Here is a 17,726-nt window from a genome sequence, read left to right as displayed (position 1 = left end):
ATGGAGAGTGGTATGCATGAGGAGTGCTTGATTGGTGGGACAATAGAAAGAGTGGCTTTAGCAATAAAGAGAGGGCATGAAGCAGACAAGATGATAGTTATGGTGGGTACAAATTACCTGAGTGGTGGTATAAATCGGGTAGGAAAAGATTTAAGAACATTGTTAGATATTGTGAAGAGGAAAAGTGTCAATGGGAGGATAGTGTGTGCTGCCTCGTTTTGACAATTACGAGTTAAATAGACGAGCAATGATAACGAATGATATGATTGCAAGAGTGTGCAAAAAAAGAGGTCTGGAATTTGTTGATGTTTGGAGTGTGTTTGAAGGAAAAAGACAGTTGTATGCTAGAGATGGGCTGCATCTGAACATGGAAGGACATAAGCAATTGAAGAAGTTATTGTTTTCTGAACAAGTTGAAGTAATTTGGCAGGGAAACTAATATTGAAAAGGTTGAGTGTAAGAGAGAGAAACTTTAGCACTGATTGTACATTTATTGATTCTTATTCGCAGAATAAATGCAGAAGAGAGGGGATAAAAATTGACATGGGACTACTGAAATTAGTGACTTATATATCAGTTTTAAAGCCGGTACAAGATCTAGAGGGAATCTGCAATTTTTGTATGCCAATGCAAGAAGCATTCGAAATAAGAGAGAGAAGAATTTTTGGCATTAGTCAGTGCAATCTAACCAAAAGTTGTAGGCATTAGTGAAACTTGGCAGTCAGTAGAAGATGTGGTCACTGGAATTGAATGTGATGGGTACAGTATTTTCAGGGAGGATAGAGAAGATAGAACTGGGGGAGGAGTACTGTTGATGATAGCTGATGTGTTGCAGCCAAAGAAAGTACTATATAAGATGATAGACATGTTAATGAGAGTTCATTTGAGGCGGTCTGGTGCGAAATAGTGACCAATGCAACCAAATATACAGTTGGATACTGCTATAGGCCGGGAGTACAGGGGGAGCTATTGAATTCATGCATCAGCAAATTAGTGCAATGAGTGCAGGTTTAGTGATTATTATGGGGGATTTTAATTAAATTATGGTGATATCAATTGGAAGGAGGAAATATCATGTAGCAAAAAGGAAATGGAGTTCATACATCTTCTACGAGATAATTACTTGAAACAGCACATAACTGAAGGGACTCATGGTGTGAGAGTGTTGGACCTGGTTATTGATTCAGAGGATATATGCATAAGTAAGGTGACCTCGTTACCTTCAGTTGGTGAAAGCGATCATGTGGTATTGGCTTGGGATGTTGCAAAATCTGGATTTTTCTGTTAAGAAGAGTATATATACGGAACTACATGTTAGGCAATTATAACAAGCTTCAGAGTGAGCTTGCAGCCATCCCATGGCAGAACATATTGCAGGGGAAAGATGTTAGCAGTGCATGGGATAAAATCAGTGGGTATCTGAGGAAAGCAATATCAGATTGTGTCCCCATGGTCAGGAAGTCAAACAAGGCCGGCGTTAGATGGATGAGCAGTAGTATCAAGCTTCAGCTGCAAAAAAAGAAAATGTTATGGAGAATTTACAAGGAGAAAGGTGATCAGTACACCCATGAGCAGTACAAGGCTCAAGCTAGGAAAGTTACCAGCATAGTAAGAAAAGCTAAATCAGATTATGAGAAGACCTTAGCCAAAGAGATCAAGGGTAATCCCAAAGAGTTCTTCTGCTATGTGGCAAGTAAAATGAAGAATGACTTCGGAAGGATAACTAGTGGGTGCTGATGGTATTGAGGTGACAAAATCAGATGTAATAGTCGAGTTACTGAGTGATCACTTTTCAAAAATCTATCACCCAAGTGAGGATATCTCTGTACCTGTAGCAATAACTAATGTGAGAATTGAAGCTAAGAAATCAGAGGTATTTAATAATATATTGCAAAATTTAAATGCAAACACTGCTGTAGGCTTAGATGGAATATCAGCTCGGGTGTTGCGTGAATGTACAAATGAACTGTCACCCCTCTTACTTGGATATTTAATTTAAGTTTGAACTCTGGTATGGTCCCTAGGGAGTGGAACTTAGGCAAAGTGGTTCCTTTGCATAAGGGTGGCTCTAAAACTGCGGTGGTTAATTACAGACCAATCACCATCTCAAGAGTAGTGGTAAAAGTATTGGAAAAGTTGGTTAAAGACAAAATTCAAGAATGGATGGATTGGATATGATACTCTATAGAGGCCAACATGGTTTTGTTAAAGGTAGATCCAGCCTCAGCAATCTATTAACTTTTCATAATAGAATGACATTTTAGTTGGACAAAGGAACTGGCTACACAGTGGTACTTCTGGATTTTGCTAAGGCTTTTGACATGAAACACTTATGCAAATTGGAGCAGATGGAAATGGATACTAAATTGGTGATATGGATAAGAGAATAGCTCAAGGAGAGATACCAGAAGGAGGTGTACGGAGGAGCTGAGTCCAGGATGAGACAGGTGACCAGTGGTGTGCCTCAGGGCTCTGTGCTTGGGCCATTGTTGTTTAATTTATATATAAATGATATAGGAAATGGCTTACAGAGAGATATTCAGTTGTTTGCTGATGATGCAAAGTTGGGTAGCGCAATAAAAAATCAAGCTGATGTTGAAAGTTTGCAGGATGATTTAAATAAGTTGGTAGAATGGGCAAAAGCTAATGGATGTCTGTTCAATGTGGAAAAGTGTAAAGTCATGCATTTTGGGATTAAAAGATTACCAGCTGTGTACTACATTGATGGAACAGTACTCCAAGAGATTGATGAGGCTAGGTACTTAGGGGTGTTGGTAGACAGGGAGATGAAGTTCAGAGGACACATTGCTAAGGTGTCCAAGATTGCACATAGGATTACTTGGTTGTTGAGGAACATACTGACATCCAGAGATAAAGAGGTTATTATTCCCCTTTATAAAGCATTGATACTTTCACATTTGGATTACTGTGCTTGGGTCTGGTCACCTGGATTCCTTGGAGATGAGGAGGCTGTGGAGAGGGTTCAGAGAAGAGTGACTAAGTTGGTGAGTGATGTAAAAAATGCTCCCTACATTGATAGATTGAGAGCCTGTGGATTGCAGAAGAGGGGATATGATAGAAACATTTAAATTACTAAAAGGTTTTTATAGGATTGATGCAGGGGGAATGTTTCAGCTGTGTGATAGTGATGGAAGAACAAGAGGTCATCCCTGGAAATTAAAGAAGAGCGTGGTTAACAAGGGCCTCAGAACAAGGTTTTTTGCCTGGAGGGTGGTGAATGAGTGGAGTTCATTGCTTGACTTCGTTGTGAGCTCTTCGTCTGTAAATGAATTCAAGAAGAGATATGACAGATATTGTTTTGCTAGTTTGAGTCTCCCACAATGAGTCTACTGACTCCATGGAGATACCCATAATAATAATAATAATAATAATGTTTGTTGAGAATCAAATAATCAAGCCAAGGGCATTGGTAATTCAATCCTCATTTCTTCAGCACCCATGCTGATAACCTATCCAATTTGACTGCTGTATTATAATTAAGCTTTTGTAGTAGTTTAATATCTATACTTCTATTTTTTTCCCTTTCCCTTTGACATCCAAAAGAGCTAATGGTTTTTTTTCTGGAATGTATACCTTACTGAAGCAAACACTTAAAATAACTTGGCTGTTTCTAGTAGATCTGTCATTCCTGCCATCTACATTCATTCAGTGAGGATATTCTTCCATGATCATCTTTCCTTTTAATTTCTACATAGTAAGAAAGTTCTGTTGGATGTACTTTGGTCTGTTCACCTTTTCATAATCCAGTATTTGACCATCACTCTCCTGGCCTGCTCTTTGCACTGTTACTGAACCTCAACATCAATTCATTTCATAATACCAATCCGCACCTGTTTTTTTTAAAAAAAAAAAAGAAAAAAAAGAATCTCCTCTTTTTAAAGTATTATTTATCTATTTGAATACTTCCCATGCTCTGCTGATTTCTCTACAATGCAGTTTTCATGCCAAGTAGCGCTTCAAGTTGCTGTTTCATTGTTTATTGTAAACCCACAAAAAAGAACTATGTTCTTCCAGTCTTACCCTTGACATATTCAAATTTATTCAAGAAAATATTCACCTTTTTAGAATAACTCTAACTTCTAATCTCTCTTGGCACAAACACAACAAATATTGCATCCAAAAAAAATTACTTGCTCCATACAGCTCTTAACTCTATACAAATAACAAATCTGCCTGACCATTGAATCCTGCTCTCATATCTGGGGTGGTGCCCCTAAGAGCTTACTGAAAATACTACATTCTATACAGAAAAGAGCAGTTAGATTGATTAACGACCCCTATCTCATTTAGTTCAAGTCTCTCTAGCATGCATCTTCTATAAATACTTCTTTGGCCACTATTCATTGGAATTGGCATCAGTAATTCCCCTACTCTCTTGCAAATCTGTCCAAATGCATATAGCAGTTAAACAACACTCTCTGACAGTTCATCTCCAAATCCACAGAACGAATTTCCCCTCTTCATTTATTCTTTCCACTGCTGCCCTCTGGAAGAGTCTTCCACCACATGTTGAACTACAAAGCGGAGGATGATGTACACTGATGATGCCACACTATTGAAAAATAGTGCGGCAGTGTGATTGGCAATGTGATTTATATTGCAGTGTGATTTATATTAAACTGACAAGTTGTTTAATATACTTAGCTTTGGCAAGGTAGGTTGATTAAATAAAGGATGCTCCAAAACTGAAGTAGCAAATTTCAGAGCATTTACTCTCTCAGGAGTGGTGGTGGTTTAAGGTACTGGAAAAGTTTTAAAGGTTTAATGTTGGAATGGGTGGGTAGGAATATAATACTCATGGTGGGCAGCACATTTTGTAAAAGATAGGACCTGGCATACTAACTTACATTTTATAATAGTGACAGTTAAATAATTATACCATGATGATGCTGGACTGCGGTATTTTGTCAAAAGCATTGGACAGAGTACCTCAGGGATCACTATTACATAAGTTGGAGCAACTTCCATCTTTATGTTTATATTGAAGATAGAAATAACTGCCAGTAAACACATGAGAAACTTTAATCGTTCAAGTGGCAGACTTGCTTTTTGGTCTCTTGTCAAAAGGAATTGGCTGTAACTTGTCCAATCCTGCCTCCAACTGTTTTGCACTCTGGTTTTATTGCATCATTAGCCACAGAAAAGCTATCTCCTGGCATCCTACTTTTCCTCAAATTCTTGCACAAATCTTGGTAAATGTCCAACCATTCAATGCCTAGTTTGATATTTTACCAGAAAAAGACATCACGAGGAACTTGTCCAAATTGGACACAGAAGTCTCCTGTTCCTAATGGCATTTTTTAAAATCTGATTATTATGACAGTTTGTGATCCTATTCTATGTATTTTCTCCTACTCCACTTCTATCTATCCTGTAATCTGGAAATTAGACCCTATTTTATTATTATTATTATTATTATTATTGTTCTGGGAAACTCCAAGGAGTCGACAGACTCATCGAGGGAGGCCCTAACATCATGTCAAGAACAACTATTCAACATTCACACAGTATCTATCATACCTTGCCTTGAACTCATTCACGGTCATAGCACCCACAACAGACTCTGGAAGCTTATTCCACTCATTTACCACTCTCCAAGTAAAGAACCTAGCTCTAACACCCTTGTCAACCACGCTCTTGCCCAGCTTCCATGCATGGCCCCTAGTCCTCCCACCACCAGTCATATTTTCAAAAATATCTTCTGGATCAATCTTATAAAAACCCTTCAATAATTTGAATGTCTCAATCATATCACCCCTCCTTTGCCTATCGTCCAATTTCTGCAACCCACAAATCTTCAACCTATTCTCATAAGGTTCATTCCACAGACCTGCTATCATCTTGGTCACTCGTCTCTGGACCCTCTCAACTTCCTCCCCATCACGAAGAAACCCTGGTGCCCATAGCTGGGCACAGAAGTCCAGATGAGGTCTTATCAAGGCTCGATAAAGAGGAACAACAACTTGTTCGTCTCTGCATGTTAAAGTATTTTTCAGAAACCAAGTGATTTGGTGAGCTGTTTTAGTTACTTTTGCAATGTGCCCCCTAAACTTCAACTCCCTATCCACCAACACTCCCAAATCCTTGGCCTCATCAATCTCCTGGAGTATGATTCCACCAATGCGATATACTGCTGCTATTCTTTTCACCCCAAAGTGCATAACCTTACACTTTGCCACATTAAATTCACATCCATTTTTCCTAGCCCAGTCCTCCAAACTATCCAACTCCTGTAAAATTTTGACATCTTGTGCACTCACAATTGCTCTACCCAACTTTGCATCATCAGCAAACAAGTGAACACTTCCTCTCAGATCCTTTCCAATATCATTGATGAACAAATTGAAAAGCAGTGGTCCAAGAACAGAGCCCTGTGGCACTCCACTAGTCACAAGACGTCTTTTCGACTCCACTCCTGAATAAACCACTCTTTGATATCTCTCCTTCAACCACCCTCTTATCCATCTCACCAACCCTATATCTATACCCATTTAATCCTTTCCTAAGAACGTGTCAACTTCTTTCTTTGCACCGAGAAAACTTTCATTAAACCAAGGTTTTCTGAGCTTTACTTATTAGGGAATTATCAGCAATCTCTAAACTTGAATTCAATTGCACACTGAATTTAAATTCCCACTTTTCTTTCACTTCCAGAAATGCATAAGATCGTTCAGACAGTTGATGTCAGTGTGGTTAACGGAGGATGATATACTCACGGAATAGAATATGATGGTTATAGCATTTTTCAAAAAGATAGAAAAGAGAGGAGGTGAAGGATATGACTAATTATTTCAGAAGAGTTGTCTCTCCAGTTCACAGAAAGTTCTTTACGGTATTCCTTTTTCGCGAAGTTATTATTTTTTACACATCAGTTTTAAGGCTACTATTGAAACGATACACTTATATTAAAAACATACAAAATATAGGGCACTTTAAAAATATAGTTAACTTTATTAACTTTAAATAACTAGAAAGATGATGTATTGGAAATGGTTCAGAGATGATTGACTAAGGTGGTTTCTGGTCCTGGAATGTTGAGTATGAAGACAGATTAAGAAAATGCAATTTGCAGAAATTGGTGGATAGGATAGGGAATATGATCGAGACATAAGCTGTTAAGAGGTTATTACCAGATTAATGTCAGGGAGGTTTTGCATGAATGGGTGAAGATAGGGAGAGAACAAGAGGTCATCCCTGGAAACTATACGGAGTGTGTGAACAAGGGGGTGAGGAGCAGGTTTTTTTTTGCATGGGAGTGGTGAGTGATTGGAATGCATTGCCCGAGAGTGTGGTGAGCGCAGAGACAGTGAACGTATTTTTAAGGTGCGGTATGAGAAACTGTGTGGAACAGTGGGATCTCCAGGTGAGTCTTTGACTCCATAGTGGTTTTTATAATAAGTTATTTAAATATAGTTAGAAAATAAAGTTTAAATTAATATTTTGTATTTTACTGGTCTGTGAGGAGTGGGCAGGGATTCTCCAATTTTTGTTTATTTTGTTGAAATTTGAATTATTTTACTTGGACTCTTAAGGTTATGAAGACTTACATCACTTTCGCAAACGAGAGGACATAAGGCCTATTGCAAATGAATGCTGTGTGTATACTGGGATTAAGAGCAAAGTAAATCTGTAGCCATTGAGGAATACTTCGTGGGGGAAGGCTGTTCCGCACAATTAGGACACATGGAATAAAAGACAACTGGAAGTAGCTGGTTAGGTTAGTGTAAAAGGATTTTGAGCAGGTGTCGCTCGTGTTCCTGCAGGTTTAGCAGAAATGGGAGCGTAATCGATGCTAGTTTTTTCGGCTGAACAGCGTCTAAAGATAAAGATATGTCTGTGGTCGCTGTTCAGCCTGTTGACTGTCCATGAGACAGAAGCTCAATAGTCTGTGAGAGAATCATTGTCTTCAAGCGAACCGCTCTCTTCTGAACAGTATCAAGAATTTTTAAAGAGGTCTTCAGTTATTCGATTTATTTATTATAAATAAATAAATCGAATAACTATTTGTTGTTTATACTTGTGATTTCATTTTTTATATTATTTTTTACTTTGTTTCGAATGTAAAATGGGAAATTTTGCGAATGTAAAATTTGTTTTATTTTTCTGTGTATCCTTCGCATGTTATTATTATTTTTAAATAAATCGTATGCATAACATGCAAAGTTTAATTTATTTCTAAGCTTTAAATAGCAATTAAAATTTAATTGTTTCAATAGAATTTTCTACATTTTGTTTTAAAAAAGCAATACTAAAAATTATATCTACTCTCTGAAGCTGCTGTATTACTCAAAGAGTGGTTGAAAGGTTAAAAAAAAATCATAAAATTTGATGCCCTTGCTCCCAGATAGTTGTAAAAATTAATGTTCAGTCGGAAAATTTAGGCTATTTGTAATTCTAGAGAAACTTCGTCTGGAGAAGTATTTCCCGACATGCATTTATATCAAACAATTTTTATAAACTTTTTTCTTCTCTCATGCGAATCTTCTTTTCATTAAACCGCTTCGAACTGTTCAAAAACCCAGAAGAGTTGTGTCCTATAAATGTGGAACTTGAAGTCAGCAGTAGTGATAATAGCTTTGAGGTCATTTGGTGTGAAGTTGGGTCGAGCACAAATTTTAGATATTCAGCGGAGTGTTGCTACAGGATAGAAAATGTAAAGGGAGATTATGCTGAAATTGGACAGATGAGTCTGGTGAGTGACAGGTAACTATGGAAGCGAAAAAATAACATGTGAATAAGGAGAGTGAAATCCTTAAGCTATTTAGGAGCAACTACTTTAAGCATCACGTAGTTGAAGCAACGTATGAGACAATGTTGGATTGAATAATATCTCATACAGTGATCATAGAAGATGTCACCACAATGCCGCTAGCAGAGGAGAATGATCATGTGGTTTTCGCGTGGGGGTTAGCTAGGCAGCTACAATTTCTCGGAATAAAACAGATATGCAGAATTACAGAGCGGGGAAGTATGATATATCAAGAAAACAGATTAGTGATGTGTAACTAGTTTGTGGATCAGTTTGAGGGGAGAGAAATCCAAAATCTGTATCAATGTCACATCGTATTTCTAAGGTCAGAGGGATGGATGAATCAGGGAATTATGCAGGAACTTCTGAGAAAGAGAATACTGTAAGGAGATATAAAAACGGTACCTTTCAGCAGCATGAGGAGAAAGTAGACTAGGAAGGTGACTAGTGTAGTAAGGAAAGCGAAATTGGCATATGAAAGGAGGATGGCTGAGGAAGTAGAGTAAAACCTCAGAGAATCCATGTTATGTCGCAAGCAGAAGAAAGGGTGAATATGGAAGACAGACTTTAATTGCTGGAGATGGAACATTCTAAGGATGTGGCCCGCCTCCTATGTGTATGTTGTTAGTGTATTTCAGGTAAGAGAATGGGGAGGAGTATTACTAAATAACAGTAGAAAGGAGGATAACTTACTGGCAGTTCAAGAACGGAAAGTGTTCAGAATATTAAGTAACCTTGATGTTAATAAGGCTGCTGGACTGGAGAAGATATCATTACATGTATTACGAGAATGTGGGAAAGATCTGACTATCCTTGACTTCGTTGTTCAACAGGAGCCCGACAACAAGAACAGGGTCCAAAAGAGTGGAAAGAAGGAAAAATAATGTCACTGCATAATGGAGAATCCAGGTCAATCGCGTCCAATTATAGGCTAGTGTGTGTATGTGTGGTTTTAAATGTTAACGAGGGTGGAGTACGCCTATTCCAAAACTCATGTCAAATTCACAGAGGATCTGCTTTATTTTTTATTGCCTTTTTTTGATAAAAACTACCAGGGTTAATCTCATCTTTCTTAGCGGGAGTTTTACGATCTTAAATTAAGGATGGAATTGAGTAATTGTTTGTGCTTTTTCTATTGCTGCTATTTGGGTATTGTGATGTGAGATTTTATCTTATTTCAGTCCAGTTCCTTAGACATTCCGCGTAGTATAACTTAATTTTACATTTCTAACTCGTTTTCCTTGCCAGTCTAGTCACAGAATCCGTTTTGGAAAATCAGTTATTCTTTCCGTTATGAGACTTGAAACCTGTTATCTTCATAAAGAAGACAGTTAACTAAAACTTAATGAGTCCAGTAGTAGGGTATTCCTTACAAATCTTTATGCCTCTAAACTTGCTGTGAACAGCGTGTCCTCCATTCCGATGCTACTGACTCTTTGGAAGTTTGACGAAGCTGCTTCAACTATATCTGTAAATTCTGGGTGTTCTTCTGGCCGGTTTGCCAGCTTTGCTGAACGAAAAACCTTCGTCTCTCTAGGCGACCGGCTAACTCACCTTAAAAAAAGGTATGCAAAACTTCCTTACATTTAAAATTCTTAAATTTAAAACTAAATATGCCAACAGTAAATTCCTTCCATTAAATTTTAGCTCTCAATTCCATATTCTCAGTGCTCTCTGAAAATTCAAACTTTGTTATTTTCTCATCACCACATATCCTTTAATTTATGTAATAATGTTAAATTATCACTTCCTTACGGTCACTGCATAACTAACATGATCTATTCTTAATTCCTCTGTAGGGTTCGTTCATGCTTTACGAAGCTATTACTAAATGAATAGGAAGTATTTTTCAAAGGTATTGTTTAAAACAGTGGTCGATATCGACCCCCAGGGGTCGATAGAAAAATATAAGACATCATTGTATGGGTGATATTTAATTCGGTTAACTTGGATTACCTCCATCCTGAATGACAACGCAATTAAAGGTGAATCGTGGGAACAGTGATATGAATAGGACCTGTAAGATGGAGTAAGGTCATGAAAATAGTTTGAATAAACGGATGTACGTGGTTCCCGCCAGTGATACATCCTATATAGATTGTATTATTTACTTTATATAATACAATCTATAATATAATTATTTATATAATTGTATTATAGATTGTATAAAGATTGTATTATTATTATTTTGTTATTATCTAAATTAAATTTTATATTTTATATATTATTTATCCCTCCTATCAAATATGTAATGTTAATAAGGACGTCTAAAACAAAAACGTATCCCTTTGACGTTAAGCCAATATAATAATATATACTATATTATACATACAAGAAACACTGTAACTATAAAATAAACAATCTAAAAACGCACATACTCTCAGGGAACCCTGTAACCCCTAGAGAGCGCGTCCCCTGGGTGGTGAATAGGGGAGCCCACCATGTGTGTGTGTGTGTGTGTGTGTGTACATGCGCGTGCGTGTGTGTATATATATTGTGTATATATTCGGACCACCTCACCATATATATGGTGGGGTGGTCCGAATATACTGAATAAGGACTCGTGGACCAACAGGGCCATAAGGGGCAATCATCTTGATTGTAAGGGAAGCGGCACTCCCATGGACCCCTAGCTGGATCTATCCTCTCCTTCTTCTACTTTGAGGAAGACCCACTTACTTTAATCTTCCCTATAAGGCCTTATCAGCCAACTCTTCTTACTTTATGACCCTTGTGCTATTAGAGTACTCGAGGGCCATGGGGTCTTTTCATTTCTGGCCTTACAACTATGTCCTCTCTATAAACCTTACTATATTTCTTCTATAATCTACCCTTTCCCCTCCAATATACCCTATTATAGAAGTACAGAATGGATTTAGAAAAGGACAATCATGTATAGACCCGGCTTTTTGCCTAAAATTAATAATAGAGAATAGAAGAGAATACAATTTAGAAACACATATTGCATTTATTGACTTTGAAAAAGCATTTGACAGAGTTAAAAGAAACATATTATTTAACATATTAAAAGAAAGACAAATACCAATTAATATCCTAAAAGCTGTCACAAGTATATATGAAAATAATCAAATACAAATAAGATTAAATCATGAGCTATCATATACAAGAGAGATAAACCAAGGGGTCCGACAGGGATGTCCCCTCTCAGCAACTCTTTTTAATATCTACTTAAATGAAATAATAGCAAAATGGAGTAAAAATTTACATCAAGGAATTAAACTTTCACCTACAGTTAACTTAAACACTCTCCTCTTTGCAGACGACCAAATAATAATTACAAATTCTGAAGATAACTTACAGAAAGCTATTTTAAATCTAAATGAGATATCCAAAGATTATGGTATGATAATATCAACGGAAAAATCAAAAACTATGGCCTTTAAAGGACAAGATCCAGCAAGAACTAAAATAGTATTAGATAACAAGATCTTAGAACAGGTGAATTCATTTAACTACCTAGGATGTATGATCACTTATGAAAATGAAAAAGATATAAACATAAAAATTGCAAAATATTTAAAAATAACAGGAGTAATTAACTCTATATTTAAACCAAACCTAGTTCAAAAACAAACCACGCTAAAAGTATACAATACATTAGCCCTACCGGTCTTAATGTATGGAAGCGAAATCTGGACAATAAAACAAAAAGACAAACAAAGATTAACAACAGCAGAAATGAAGTTTATGAGAAAAACTGCAAAGTATACCCTATTTGATCACAAAAGAAACGAAGATATTATGAAAGAATTAAACCAAGAACCAGTAATAGAAAAAATTAAAAAATATAAACATAGATGGATGGAACACGTTCAAAGAATGAAAACAGAAAGATTACCAAAACAAGCCTTAAAGTACAAGCCATTAGGAAAAAGAAAACCAGGAAGTCCTCTTAAACGATTCAACGATGACTTCTAAGGCCATACTAGGCCTAAATCCTTGATACGTATGATGATGATGAAAAACGCACATAAGCGTCTTTTTTGTTTGTCCTGTCATAATTATGTAATAGTAAAATAGAGGGGGTCGATAAAAAGTCAAGAAACTCTTGAAGGCGTCGACGGTCAAAGAAGTTTGGCGCCCCTGGTTTAAAACATTGTGAATTGGTTACTAACTCTTCTTTTGCTTGTTGGTATCTATACTATGGCAGCAAGAAAGTTTTCTAATTTAGTAAATTCGAATTTTAAATACTTCTTAATAACTTTTTCATTCATCTCTTAAGGTGTTTACGTCCCCTCACTTTAACAATCCCCGAGATAATAGTAAGGCATGGTTTAGGTCTGTGAGCAAGTTGAAAAACGTTTTAAATCACACTGAAATATAAAAGGCCACCGGTTTAATGTGATTAGTTTTATATTTTAGCGGTAGATGGAGGCACATACCTTTCTTGAAATTATAGAGTGTACCACTGCTCGTCCATCTCTTATTAGTAGAATAAATTTGGCGTTTGGAAACAAACCGTGAAGATATACTGCGGATCGTAAGGTGAACGGGTCCTTGTTACACAAGCGGGGAGCAGCTTCACCGTGTCGAGCTATGATCTCAAGGACGAAAGCAGCTACTGCACTGTCCAGAACCTATGCGAAATGATAAAGAAATAATTACGCTGATCACACATCTCAAAGTTGAAGGAACCGCACAATAAAATTAATTCATTCCCGATATTCATCCCGAATAGTGCTAGTTCTAGTCAATGTTTGGTTTAAAGTATCAGAAACATACAAAAATTGTTGCAGACATTAGAAACTGCTTCCGTTAAAAATTAGACTTAAAGGAGGAAAGATAAATAACAAAGTTAATAGGTAAAAGGGCATGAAAATAATAAATTAAAATCTTAATCACGTTTCAGCATATTTAAACTGAGATAAACTTTTCGGGTTTCTTTTTCATGATCATCTCAGTCAGATTTTGTTTCTTCTCGACTTCAATCACCTTTAAGTTTAGTTTTTCATGATGATCTTGACAAGAAATTATATTTTTGTTTTATACTTTACTCAAGTGTAAGCAAAGTTTGTGCGCGAAGTATCTTCAATATAGTAAAAAAACTTTTAAAAAGTTAGTACTCGCTTTATAAACGAAGTAGCAGTGTTGATAGGTGCATTTAGAATAAATTCTGTATGAATATTACTAGATCCTGGAATGAGTAGACTCGCATCTTATCTGGAATATCGAAATTTATGTTCAACGCACAATATTAAAATTTCAAATTAAAAAAAAAAAAAACGCAACCATGAAAACAACAAGCACTTGATAATATGATTTTCACAGCCTATTTCGGTCTAGACAATGAACATCCAAATATGCAAGAAAGACATATACAAAACAAAGCAAACAGACAGCGCTTCCGAAACTATTAAGTGCTTTCAGAAAACATAGAATTAAAATAAACAACTTAATTCTATAAGAGACATTTCTATAAGAGAATTTTTTTGTTGTTGTTGTTGTTGTTTTGTAGGAAATAAATCAAACACCAATAGTTTGATCTTCAGTCGAAAATATTAAGATGAGTTTGATTTTTATTTATTTTTTCTGATATGCTTGTACCGATTCTAGCCATAACTTGGCTATTTCTAGATATGGTACGAACAATATATATATATATATATATATATATATATATATATATATATATATATATATAATTGATATACACCCTCTGTCCAAAAAGAAACCGAACTTTTCGAAAATAGAAAAAACTAGAACGCCACTTGTATCTAGTGGCGGATTACCCGTTAAGGCAATGAGGCACGTGCCTAGGGGCATCAAGCTCTGGGGGGCTCCCAAGCCAAGACATTTTCCTATAGTGTTTTAAAATAGATTAATGTTTTCAGTAAACATCATAAAAATCTTGATTATGTTAAGCGAAAATTTTTTCAAAACAATTATTACGTTTTAATACGTATTTTGAACAGCGCACACTATCTATGATTTAAATAATACTGCAATACCAGTGTCGGCGCTAGTTGACAAGCTTCGTATTTTGAACAGCGCGCGCGCTATCTACGCTTTAAATTAAACCGCATTACCAATGTCGGCGCACGGCGCTGTTGACAGCTTCGAAGTCACAAAAATTGACTGCATTGCCGAGATAGGAAGTTTCGCCTGGTTGCTTCTTAACTTCATTTGTTATTGAATCGTGTAAGAGTGAGGTGTTTGTTTCAAAAATAACTTTTTAGTTTGACTTTTCGTGTTTTCATTGTTGTTGTTTTGTAGGAAATAAATCAAACACCAATAGTTTGATCTTCAGTCGAAAATATTAAGATGAGTTTGATTTTTATTTATTTTTTCTGATATGCTTGTACCGATTCTAGCCATAACTTGGCTATTTCTAGATATGGTACGAACAATATATATATATATATATATATATATATATATATATATATAATTGATATACACCCTCTGTCCAAAAAGAAACCGAACTTTTCGAAAATAGAAAAAACTAGAACGCCACTTGTATCTAGTGGCGGATTACCCGTTAAGGCAATGAGGCACGTGCCTAGGGGCATCAAGCTCTGGGGGGCTCCCAAGCCAAGACATTTTCCTATAGTGTTTTAAAATAGATTAATGTTTTCAGTAAACATCATAAAAATCTTGATTATGTTAAGCGAAAATTTTTTCAAAACAATTATTACGTTTTAATACGTATTTTGAACAGCGCACACTATCTATGATTTAAATAATACTAAAAAAAAACTTTGTAAAAAAAAATGATAAAAACATTTTTAAAAATAAAATAAAAAGTTTTATTATTTATTATCCTTTAGCAGGCAGAAAAATCCAGAAGTTCAAAAAATTCAAAAGTACAAAATATCATTTATTTGCCACCTATAATAATAAAAAAAAAAATTTTTTTTTTTTTTTGGGGGGGGGGGCGCCAAATATAATTTGCCTAGAGGCCCCAACTATCCTTCATCCGCCACTGCTTGTATCTTTTTGTTGTGGAAAGCGACATCCTTCATTAGTGTTGTGTCAACTGTTTATGACATTTGTTTCATTAGAAGCCGAGTTATAGTGCCAAGAGTGACAGTGTGTTTTGACGAACGGTAGGAAAATGAGTTTCAAACAGAGAGCTGTGATTGACTTTTGTGTTAAACTTGGTAAACGTTTTACCGAAACGCATCAAATGCTTCAAAAAGCATACGGTGATGAATGCTTTATCCCGTCCTGAAGTTTACGAGTGGTTTAAGCGATTTCAAAGTGGTCGTGAGACGCTTGAGGACGACGAAAAGCCGGGCCGTCCAAAAACTGGACTAAGCGAAGTTAATATCCAAAAAGTGCGTGATTTCATCAAAGAAAGCCCGAAATCGTCCGTGAGATGGATTGAAGATCAATTGGGGATTCTAAAATCAACTGTGCAGGACATTTTGACCGAGAGTTTGGGTCTTTGTAAATTGAATTCGCGATTTCTTCCCCACAAGTTGACCGACGACCAAAAAATGTATCGAATTGAACACTACAAGGACCTCATTACAACCTCTTGTAAGGACTCAAACTTCCTTGAAACGATCGTTACTGTGACGAAACGTGGTGTTTTGAGTATGAGCCCTAAACAGAGTGCTGAGTGGAGACCACCAGAAGGGGGGGGGGGGGCATCCGAAAAAAAGTCACTTGGAGAAGTCAAGAGTAAAGACAATGCTGATTTGTTTCTACGATTCCAATGGCATTATCCACAAAGAATTCGTTCCGCCTGGCCAAACGGTCAATGGTGATTTTTATCTGGAAGTTATGAAGCGATTGATAGCGAGAATTCGTCGCTAACGGCATGAATATAATGATGGAGGCAGCTGGTCACTTTTGCACGATAATGCACCATCTCATCGTTGGAACATTATTCGACAGTTTTTGTGTTGGATCACTCGCCGTATTCACCTGATTTAGCACCCTGTGACTTCTTTCTCTTCCCCCGATTTCATTTGCCGATGAAAGGAAAGCGATACAACACCATTGAAAACGTTCGAGCGGCAGTAACCAACCCTCAACAGTATCCCGAAAACCGATATAAAAAACTCATTTAACGAATTAATTGACCATGCTTAACGCTGTATCGAAGCTGAGGGAGAGTATATTGATTGAAATAAATGATTTGAGTAATTATAATTGGCCTGTGTTTTATTTTCTATCAAAAATTCGGTTTCTTTTTGGACAGAGGGTGTAAACGAACTAGATACAACATGTACCTAACAAAGATTTAGGCCTTGAAAGTCATACGTTATCAATCTGATACAGCATGAATTCCAGATTAATAAATATAAATGAAAAAAAAAAAAGTATAGTGCCAACTATAGAACGTTCCTAAATAACAACAAGTGATATCATCCACGCTCTATGAATGTATTGTACGCGCTCTGTTCTTTGTCTAATATAATTGGAATCGGTTGATTATAGTTGGTAACAGTTTTTTACTTTTTAGTGCCTTACATCAGTTATGTACCCTGAAGATGCCAACAGCCTTAGTTGGTGAAACTAGTTGGTATAACTTAGTTGTTTATTATATGCACTTGATCAATATAATCCCATTAAAAGTCTTTCCAAATATAAATGAATCTTATAACATAGATTGAAAGCCAAAGCGGCTATTTTTCTGGCAATATTTTTCTATATCTCCTTCATTATAAATGAATCTGTTAACTCTCTTGCAAAGCGTGAGAAGTAATTTCATGTGATGAATCATTTCATAACAAAAATACAACGTTGATTGCAGTTTAATTACAAATATTAGGAGACAATTATTACCATTCCTATCGCTTTCATTCTGAGCTTCAATATATTGGTGGCATATTGCTGAAAAAATATGGCCATAATAAGGCACCTTTTGTACGCAGGTATATTAAAAGATCATTAAACATCAGTTTGCTACTTTATAATGGCACTTAGGTTTCTTAATATTTATGAGCTTACTTCCTCTGGATGTACTGAAAATGCAACCAACAGA

At 36.2% G+C, this 17,726-nt stretch overlaps 1 protein-coding gene across 2 annotated transcripts in view; it reads right to left on the bottom strand.

Moving 5' to 3' along the window:
• Positions 1-17,726, bottom strand: part of LOC150097912 (protein-tyrosine sulfotransferase 1-like) — a 252,976-nt gene that overhangs the window by 33,286 nt on the left and 201,964 nt on the right. Inside the window, exon 3 of one of the 2 annotated variants that reach the window (XM_090406110.1) lies at positions 13,174-13,368. The exons of the other annotated variant lie outside the window; for it this stretch is intronic. Coding sequence (XP_090262236.1) covers positions 13,174-13,368 — 195 coding nt within the window. The remainder of the gene's footprint in view (positions 1-13,173; positions 13,369-17,726) is intronic. 2 annotated transcript variants of the gene reach the window in all.

The sequence above is a fragment of the Typopeltis vanoorti genome, chromosome 16 (genome assembly GCF_054136105.1).
Source record: "Typopeltis vanoorti isolate ZY-2024b chromosome 16, IOZ_Tvanoo_1.0, whole genome shotgun sequence".
NCBI lineage: Eukaryota > Metazoa > Arthropoda > Arachnida > Uropygi > Thelyphonidae > Typopeltis > Typopeltis vanoorti.
This window is presented reverse-complemented; position numbering and strand designations above follow the sequence as displayed.